The sequence below is a fragment of the Pangasianodon hypophthalmus genome, chromosome 4, assembly GCF_027358585.1.
Source record: "Pangasianodon hypophthalmus isolate fPanHyp1 chromosome 4, fPanHyp1.pri, whole genome shotgun sequence".
Classification (NCBI taxonomy): Eukaryota; Metazoa; Chordata; class Actinopteri; order Siluriformes; family Pangasiidae; genus Pangasianodon; species Pangasianodon hypophthalmus.
The window spans coordinates 14251264-14261771 of NC_069713.1; the positions used below are offsets into that span (position 1 = coordinate 14251264).

Here is a 10508-nt window from a genome sequence, read left to right on the forward strand (position 1 = left end):
TAAAATTTCTGTGGTCAACTTTTTAGGATAAAAGAACGACAAAGCCCCATTGGGTTGAGAGGAGGGCAGACACCAAGATAGTTATGTACTGGAAATGTGTATATAGGATCCTTTCTCCAAAAAAAAAAAAAAAAAAACTATTTAGTTGAATATACTACAGACTCATAAATTTACATGTACAGCAGAATATAAACATTGTCTTTTAAATGATAAAGGCTTCTAAAGGCTACACTCAGAAAATAAAAGTAGTGAGCTGTTTTTTCCTTGTCACTGGGGTGGAACCATCAAGAGTACATGCTCTGTTATTTATCTAAGAAGATGCATGTGGTGTATCTTTAAAGCACACGAATGGTCCTTAAGGTCCAGGTACCTTCAATTATATTCACATTTTGAAGAAAAGATAAATACTAATGGTAGAAATGATGTATCATTGATAGTACCAGCACAGTGACAAGGAAAGGTACAGCTTTGTACCTTTATTTCTGAGAGTGTAAGAAAAAACACCATTGCTCATTGTACGTTGATATTCAAAGTCTTAACCTGCTAATGGATTGTGGAGGAAATTAAATGACTTTATTCATTCCCACCTGGAGAAAGTGTGCCAGCGCCTTTTTAGCAGTTCCATTTAAGTGTCGACTGATTGACTGCCAACACTGTGTTAATGCCCCTGGCTTTGGAATGGGCATAAACAGGTGTGATAGTCAGGTGTCCACATACTTTTGCCCACTTTTAAGTTGTGTGAATATGAATTAACACACTTGACACACACCTTACATGAACCTGACAGGATATTTGAGAATTCTCTCCCTTTTGAATGCATTTATAAAATTCCTTTTGAGGCCTGGGTGCCTACTCAGAAACAGATGAAGGGTGTGTCTGTGAGTTCGTGTATGGGTTCACGCCCATCAGTCCAGCTTGAAGACACGCCCACTAGTCTGCTGTCTACAGACATATCATCTTGGGCAAATGGCTCTCTGTCAGCATTCCCTGATGAGGGATAGGTTATTTTTCACTGTCACAGAAATGTGCTGAAGCTAGTTTGCTGTTATACTGCTGAATAGCCTAAATGCTCAACTTTCTCACCCCTGTTTTCTGACTGGGATCTACCACATGGTGTAAAAAAAATAAAGTTTGCAAAGGAAGGCCATTTTTGATGATCTCTTTTGTTTCCTAGTCTCACTTTGATCATTTCAAATAACCGCTTTTTTCAGTAACTGCTTTATCCTGAGGGTTGTGGTGGATCTGGAGCCTATCCTGGGAACACTGAGCACTAGGTGGGAATACACCCTGGATGGGGCACCAGTCAATCGCAGGGCACCATGCACACACACATTCACATCTAGGGGCATTTTAGAGTCACCAGTTCACCTACCAGCATGTTTTTGGACAGTGGGAAAACACATGTGAAACACATGGAGGACATGTGAATCTCTGCACAGACAGTAACCTGAGTTCCAACCAAAGACGCTGGAGCTGTGAGGCGGCAATGCTACCCACTGCACCGCAGAACCTAATTTCAAACATTCATTCAGTTCTTTGGATGGGATGCCAGTCTATGGCAGGGTACCATCCATACTCATTCACACATAGGGGTAATTAAGAATAGCCAATCCACCTAACCACATATCTTTGAAGGATATCTTTGTTGAAGGAAATGGGATAATTCGAAGGAAACCCACATGGACACAAGGAGAACATGTGAAACTCCACACTCAACAGTAACCCAATCTCAGGCTCAAACCGGGGACCCTGGCCACTGTGAGATGGCAACGCTTCCTACTGCACTACCATGTCATTCTAATTTTAATCAACTGCCCATAATTCATGAGCTATTCACTAGAATAAGCCTGATGACTTCACACTAATTGAATAAGTAGATATTACAGATTGGGGAATAGTCATTTGTGAGAAAATGGAGACAGCAGAAGTAATGTAATGACTTCTATGAAGAAGTGGAAGTAAGTAGGTAGAAGTGGGACCTAATTTTGTAATGATGAAAATAAAATGGAGATATTTAAGGGATGAACACAAAATTTGCCTGAAATACTTTTATTGCACTTTTATTGCTTTTGTTTTATTGTATTTTTGAAATATTATTTGCTTTTGTCCTCCCCCTCAAACCCACTGCCTAATGCCAGTTTATTCTGCAGGTTTGCATTGTTCTTTTTTTTTTTTTTTTTTCACACGGCGCACACACACACACACACACACACACCAATTTGTGCGCACCTGCTCGTGCTCCTCTTTTGACTTCCCAACGGGTTTATGCAAAGTGCTCATCTGGCTCTATTACAGGGCAACAGCCTCTTACTCCCACACATATAGACTGTTTCTCTCTTACACACATGCTCAGTTATGGCCAATCAATAAATGTTACAACATGCACCCTGTTTTCTTTTCTCTAAAGTTTGCTTTACAGATTAAAACAAATGCATTTTCCTAGAATGTGTCCTAATTTTGTGCACAGAGTCCTGTGACTCATGTCTTGGGCGTTTACAAGCAAACAGTAAACTGTCTCTCTTATTTGCATCCCATTTCCCCAGAGGAGTAGCCTAAAGGAGACATCATTCTGCTCCTCATCTACATGTGAACTGTGTGGACTACAGGAGTCAAAGTGCCAGATGCAGGATGGATCCCAAACGCCAGTGTTTGTTAGGAGAGACCCTTTTAGGATTGATTCAAGTTAACGGTTGTTGAGACAAATGACCAGCACGTGCCGTTTAGGACAGCCGTCAAAACAGCCCTTATGCCTCACAGCAGTGCATTATGGGAATATAGCCCCATCAAGAAATCTTGTTAGAACTGATTTTATGTGGTTTAGATCTTTCTTTAAACGTCTCTAATAATAACAGCACTATCTTGACATGCATTACACAGCAATTGGGACAGAGCCTATAAAGTACATGATGATAATTAGCTAAATTAGGCTTCCTACAGGGTAACTATAAACTAGCACCAATTTTATTCTTTTTTTTTATTACCCCTTGTCAGCTTGGAATAAATACAACTATCCATTGGCTGCAGGCTCATCAAATTAGCCCTAATTGAAATCTTTGCTCTGAATATCAGGCTGGGTCCAGGGGGTGTGTCTACAGGGTGAAATAATCCTTTGCCACCCTGATTGCCACCCCAACAATAACCTCTAATCATAACTCAGAGAGATCTGTTAGGCTCCCTGCACTTCACAAAGTTGATTATAATCATTATAGTAGCATGATCAGATTCAGTATTATAGCTGCTCTAATAAGAGCTATAGATCCTTTATAAGGCTAATAATAAGGCAACGTGACATACTCATATATTTAGGAGCTATTCTGCAAATGAATCATAATTAGATGCTGCATTATGTTTGTCCCTTTTTTGCAACCCCATATCTATAATAAACTGGACACTCAGTGCCTGTGGAGAAGAGTATCTGTTACAGTCATATAGACAAGGCATAGGAATGAGAGAAAGAAAAATCAACTGTTGTGAAGTGTTGTGTTGCTGACAGTGCTGCTGATTAACACAAGTGTATAATCAGTGTCAATTGTCTGGAAGCTTTTTTTTTTTTTTTGATAGTTATTGACTGGGTTATTATTGGAGCCGTTACTAAAGTGTGTGTGTGTGTGTGTGTGTGTGTGTGTGAATAGCCAGCATCTGTCCACTTAGCTCGCTTTCACAGTGGCCGATGAGAAAACACGGATAAAGCACTGGACTGGACTTTGAACCTGTAGTAAAAACACTTCCCTATGATATCTGTATTGACATGGATTGCTACTTCATCATCATACCATTTAATATTGTAGGCTAAGGCTTGGAATATATAGCTGATTTCTTTCCTAATGAAAAAATCATTAAAAAAAAAAAAAGAAAAAGAAAAACAAACCTAAAAAAAAACACACACACACACACACACAGCTATCATCATCATAAGGCCCACATGGAGACTCTCTATTATAATAGCAATATTGGCCTTTGCAGTATGTGCATTTATATTTCAGAAGGCTGCAATAATTAAAAACATGTTTTAAAGCTATAACAATATTACATCAGTGATTCCCCAGTTTAACTTTAATATATTGTATGGAAAGTACAGTAGGCTATTTAGCCAATAACTGAGATAGTGTAGGACTTTTTTTTTTTTTTTTTCATTTTTCATATCATGTGACTCACATGTTATTCAACATGTAGTCTGTTTTGCTGATCTTTTTAATTACAAAATTATAGCAAATATCAACCAAATAGGCTGCATGCAGTAACTATGGAAACTAATGAGTGTTCATAGTGTTTGAGTCCAGTCCTAATGATCCGCTCCGCATTAATGAGCCGACTCCACTGAACGCGCTCCGTGTGTGTGTGTGTGTGTGTATTTAGGCTTAGTGCCTTTGATTGAGGAGCTGGACTCACTGATCGTGCTGAGGGAAGAGAGACAAGTCTTCAGCAGTGTATAGACCGAGCTTTGCATCTTTCACAGGAACTTGTCAATGCATGTTTTTTTTTCTCATTTATTTATCCTGCAGATATTTAGTCATTTTGTGACCAGCAGCCAGCCTTGGATCCGGTGTGGTACTGAACCCACTGCTGACTTTCTCAAAGGTAAATTCTCACAGATAGAAAGAAGCTGTGAGGAAGCTCTGATATTCATCTGTTAACTTTTCTTTCTTTTTTTTGTGTATATATTTGCCAGTGGGAATTTGCAGCTTTATGTCCTCAGATTGTTTTCTTTAATCAGAGGGGTTAAGATGCTGGAATATGTAAGAGTTTCTTTTTGAAAAGTTTTATGGTGATGAAAGAATATGTTAGAAAAGTCATAATGTTTTATTTTACTACATGGATAACTTCAAATATTTTTATACTGCTCATGTAGTAAAGGAATCACTGTCTTATCAATTTTCACTGTGTGTTTTCTGATCCATTGGTCAGAAAATTGTATTCATATTAGTTTGGTGAATGAAACAAACTTCAACTTGTAACATAATTAATTGTGTAACAGACACCACTAATGACTGACTAATCCCAACCATCTCATTGGCTATTGATACTTAGAGAGAGAGAGAGAGAGAGAGAGAGACTTGGCTGGTGGTAGAGCAGTTCTTAAAACAATGTCTTGCTTGTGACATTACTGGCACTGTGAATTGTTTCCTTTGGGAAAAGATCCTGGCATGCAGGACTACAAGAAATGCTATTTAAAGTTTATTGAACATTTTTTGTCATAGACCTCATCACAGGTAATCTACATTCGTGCTGAAGTGAAGTAATCTCGTGTTAATGCACATGAAATTGTCAGTAAAGTTATATATGTTATGTTTTATAATGAATGCAATAGTTTACAGTTTGACAGACTGCAAGTGATCAACAAATTCTCCCTCTGGACCACCATGTCCATTTGGTCAATGCTAATGAAGTTAGGCTTAACCATGTATGTAACTGCTTCCAGGCAATGAATAATGCACACAATGTCCTATCATGAAGCTCCTGAGCTGAATGCCCCACAGCTGTTGGCGTCAGGGAGGGCTGATGAGATGAGCTTGTGTGTTCCTCGCCTTGCTAGAGGCCTGTTACAGCTGCATGCCAGCCTTTTGCAATTATGCCTTTCCACTAAAACGTGAGCCTAAACAGGAATGCAGGGAAATGGGGCAATGTGAATGATTAAATGATTAAGTGCCTCAAAGTCAGCCTCATGACTCTCACAATGTGAGCGATACAAGGTCACATGACTTCACTACCCCATTCATAGGCTCATAAATGGTCCCCCAGCATATTCTGTTCTATAATGCTATCAAATTGTTAGGGGACTGATGATGCACAGTACATGGTATAGGTTGTAGATGTTAATAGGTAGCTTGTTTAAAAATTATTGCTGTACTAAAAATTGTAAAAAAAAAAAAAAAAATTCTAATTGGTGTACTAATGTTATTTCTTCCTAATGCTCCTTTTCACTGCTCAAAGATTGGGGCTTATAATTTGCTGCCCATTAAGAATGTACAGGTGCAGCTTAGTAATTACCAGAGTCAACTGAGTGCTTTGTAATTTAGTTGACAAAGCATGATTTATTATAGAATGACTCAACTGACAAGCTGGGGGTTCTTGTTGGTTAGCAAATATATTTTGGGATACAGGAGCATATTTCTGGTCACAGACCTGGTCTAGTATTGGACTAAATATCAGTGAGAATTCTGTGTTGTAGTAATGGACTAAACAACCAGGATTCTATATTGAAAGTTCTGGTTTGGGGTTAATCTGTGTTGGGAAAACCATCTCATAATTACTATTTGCACAACTTCTTTTTGTGTCGCAGGTGTCACCGGGTAATGAGCTTACTGCTGCTCTCCAGCTCAAGCATGAAGGACCGTGACTCTCTGACCCTCCTGCACTACACAAACTCTGGCAAAACTGGCCCACAGTACCCCCCTCCCAATCTACACTCTTCCTCCCCAGGCCTCACCAAGTCCCAGCCCTTCTGTCTGCAGTCCAGCCAGCACCTCATAGCCTCTATGCAGCTGCAGAAACTCAACAGTCACTATCAGAGCCTGACTGCCTCTACTACAGTCTCTTCTGGACCCAACAGAGGATTCGGCACTGCTTCAATGAGTCCAGCACAAATCCCTGGCCCTGGGATGGCTCAAGGGTCTGGCATCATAGATTCTGATCCAGTGGATGAGGACGTCCTGATGTCTCTGGTAGTGGAACTCGGTTTGGACAGGGCTAATGAACTTCCTGAGCTGTGGCTGGGCCAGAATGAGTTTGACTTCATATCAGATGTGCCTGCTGGGTGCTGACCCCCTAAAAGAAAGTCCCCAATCACTTTTTGGCTGCCTCCTTTTTGCACCTGAGACACTGTTGGATAGCTCATGAAAATGTGAGAATTTTTTTTTTGAAGACTCTCTTCATGTGTAAAGACTTCAAGTTCAAGCTGCAGAGGTATAGGTGACCGTGTACTCTCACAATCAAAAGACTACTCGGACGACTCCAGCAGAGAGCCTCTCTTGAAACTAAAACTTGGTCATTCTCGCTATTCACACTGAGGTCTTGCTTGTTATAATCCTTTCCAAGCTCTGGTTTCAAAGTGGTGCAAGAATTTCTCACAAGTCACCAGACATGGAGTTAAGTCAAGTTTCACACATGGACTAGACCCCCAACACAAGCGCTACCAGGTGTTTTTTTTTTTAACATCTCCTACAGAAGCTGGCTGATTGTTTGTATCATAGTTGCATGGATATGTGACTTTTCCTTTTTTTTAACTTCAGTGGTCATCTTCACCACCTGAAGTCGAAATTACAATAAAAGTTGTGAATCCACAATACATTTCTTCTGAAAGACAAGATATTCGTGTGGTCTCTAGTGGATAGGCTTCATCCATTGCCACCTGCCATCTGTGAGTTCTGTCCATACGAGCAGCCGGGTGGTGTATCTGTTCAGTAATGGAAGGTGATCCTGAAACCAGCATGGGCTAATCTTTTCCAAAATGCATGTCATCGCAAGACTCCTTTCCACTGGGGTAACCCGATCTATCAGACAGTTTTCCATGGTTAAATATATTAATGATGGACGTGTCCATTTCTTCCACTGGTAGCCTCACTTTAAGTCTAGAAAGATTGTGAACAGCAGCAGAAACTCGACAGATTATTCCACGCAAACTAAATAGTTTAGAATATGAACCCTATTACGAAAGCACTATATCTGTACATGTTTAATCAAGTGTCTGTTTTTGTCTTGTATAAGAATAGAAAAATGTTAGGAACGATCTAAAAGACTCTACTGTCATGTCGTTGTTGTTTAGCATTGACTAATGTTGATAAAATAATGTGTTGAACCTGTGTTGATAAAATAATGGAGTAATTTCTTTATTTCGGTTTAACAGTCCTGAATGAATCATAAGTGGTGATTGTGTATTTTTTTTTTTTTTTTGTTTAGCACTTTCCCTTCATCTTGTGTATTTTTCTACAAAAGATGTGATTACTGATATATTTAAATACGTGTACTCTGCTATTTTGTTTTTCAAAATATAAGTAAATAAAAAGTACAGAATTCAAACCTTTACTCAGTGTAATTTTTATTGCTTCTGATGATAATCATGGGATGGAACCTGAAATGAAAGGCCCAGCAGAAAACAGCAAAATAAATTACACACACTATTGATGACACTTTTTACGGCCTAATTATCATCACACCCTCTGTTGAGATTATGGGTGTGATGATGTACCAGAGTTATGGTATACCATGATAACATTTGTAATCTTTACTGTTACAGCTACAGATGACAAAGTCTCTTGAAGTGTGTTTGATTTTTAAAACGGGGTCACCTGAATTTCCAAGAAGTCGTAATTAGAGAAATCAATTTCTGTCCTGTTTTGTTTAGTGTCATTTTTGTTAACAATATTTAGAAATAACCAGAAAACTGTGCTGCTGCTTTCAGTGTTATGTATCAGTCTGTTGTAAAAAGAAAATTTTAAAAGGTATCCTCTCATAGCTATCAAGAACTAAGGCACTAAATATCACACAGGAACTTTTCTTTCACTTCCACCTTGAATTGAAAAGTTTACAAATTTCAAGTTATACGATATACTACCATCTAGTGGACATTAATGACTTTTAATGTCTAATCTCAGTACATAATGAAAATTGCAATGGCACATCTTTATAACTGTATATGTGTGATGCACCATGTAGCCACTCATTCACATGCTAGTCTGTGCTTACACACCAGAAAGCGAGAAGAAGAAAACATTTAGTAGTTCAACAACTGTAATAGTATTATATATATAAATACACACACACACACACACACACACATATGTATGTATGTATGTATGTATGCGTGTGTTTATACAGTATATATATATATATATATATATATACAGTACATAACCTCACCATATATAACATATTGGAAATAAAAATGTGGCATTGTCAGCTTTCACATGAAGCACAGAAGACAAACACAAATGCAGCTATGAGGAAAGAGGTCAAACATGCAGGCCATCATTTACAGATAAGTCACTGACCCACTTTATCTTCTATCATAAACACAAAGCTGTTCTGTCTGACTGCCTGCTATTTCCTGGATGAGATTGTCATTCATGAAGAAGAGATATCCGACTAAAAATAAAACCTATTACACGTTAAACCACTAGCTTGACATATCTGAGGCAAGATATCATAAATATATGTATAAAAAAAATCCCAAATTCACTCTTCCTTATATTTTACATTCTCACTAACAACTCACATCAGACAAAGTAGACATTTTGAGTCATGTTTTCAGCACAGTATCACCATATTTCCTACACACTTCACATGTGATTCATCAAGAGGGGGCAGCATAGGTAGGAATTTATACTGGGAAGTGTTTATTTCTGGGAAGTGTTTATTTTCAGTGTTGTACTCTGGAGATAAACCGTCCCTTGTGATTCCTTGATTTGGATAAATTTGAAGGTAGGATCACGGATGTCCTTCTCTGAAAGGGCAATGTCATAGTTCATACAGACATATAAAGCATATAAAGGGCAGCAAAAATATCTGCAGAATTAAGGTCAAACTTTGCAGCCTGTGTACATTCGTTAAATCAGTGCCTTTTATGCACTTTTTATAGTTTCTGAGTACAGAATGAGCCAGAACATTTTATCATTTATATTCAGTTCATTACACATTTTGAAATTAATAATACAGATATATTATTCATTTAATATATCCAATATATCCTTTTTCTCCTTAATGGTAAGTGTGTGTGTGTGTGTGTGTGTGTATGTGTGTGCGTGTGAAGTGAAGTGACTTGTGGCCAAGTATGGTGACCCATACTCGGAATTTGTGCTCTGCATTTAACCCATCCAAGTGCACGCGCACACACACACACACACACACACACACACACACACACACTGTGAACACACACTTGGAGCAGTGGGCAGCCTTTTTTGCTGCGGCGCCCGGGGAGCAGTTGGGGGTTCGGTGCCTTGCTCAAGGGTCTCACCTCAGTCGTGGTATTGAGGGTGGAAGAGAGCGCTGGCCATTCACTCCCCCCACCTACAATCCCTGCCGGACCTGAGACTCGAACCCACAACCTTCAGGTTCACCTTCGGGTTGCAAGTCCATTAGGCCAGGACTGTGTGACTGTGTGTGTGTGTGTGTGTGTGTGTGTGTGTGTGTGTGTGTGTGTGTGTGTGTGTGTGTGTGTGTGTTTGTTCCCTTACAACTCTAACCCAGATCATAATAATATTTTAAACATGATTTTTAATGTTTGTTAGAGAAGTAGAGCTGGACAGAAGATAAGGGTTAACAGTAATAGCCTATATACAAATAATTGAATCTTTAAAATGTGTTTTTTTAAATTGTTGTCTACTGTAAATAATTAAAAAAAATCTTAGAGTTTAGGTTCAAGCCACAAGTGTTTTTTTAAACAGATTTTAGTTGTAAACATGCCTGCTTCATTAACAGCAGGTTGAGTTTGAACGTGATTGTGATCCCAGCCGCTAGAGGGCAGCAGCGCGTGCACGCCCCACATTGCGCTCTGACTGTCCCTCTTCACT

General features: G+C 39.0%; 1 protein-coding gene across 3 annotated transcripts; it reads left to right on the top strand.

Moving 5' to 3' along the window:
- Nucleotides 1–4349: 4349 nt before the first annotated feature.
- cited1 (Cbp/p300-interacting transactivator, with Glu/Asp-rich carboxy-terminal domain, 1) lies at nt 4350–8022 on the top strand. 3 transcript variants are annotated; one of them, XR_003404009.3, is made up of 3 exons: nt 4350–4578; nt 6281–7136; nt 7230–8022. XR_003404009.3 is itself a non-coding variant. In XM_026936564.3 (2 exons), exon 2 carries the CDS (start codon nt 6294–6296, stop codon nt 6759–6761), a length of 468 nt encoding a protein of 155 aa, XP_026792365.1. In that variant the 5' UTR covers nt 4350–4578; nt 6281–6293; the 3' UTR covers nt 6762–8022. The 3 variants fall into 3 exon arrangements, 2 of the variants coding, with proteins under 2 accessions (XP_026792365.1, XP_026792366.1); XM_026936564.3 differs by having other exon boundaries at nt 6281–8022; XM_026936565.3 differs by lacking the exon at nt 4350–4578 and adding an exon at nt 4620–5210 and having other exon boundaries at nt 6281–8022.
- The last annotated feature ends 2486 nt before the right edge of the window (nt 8023–10508 follow it).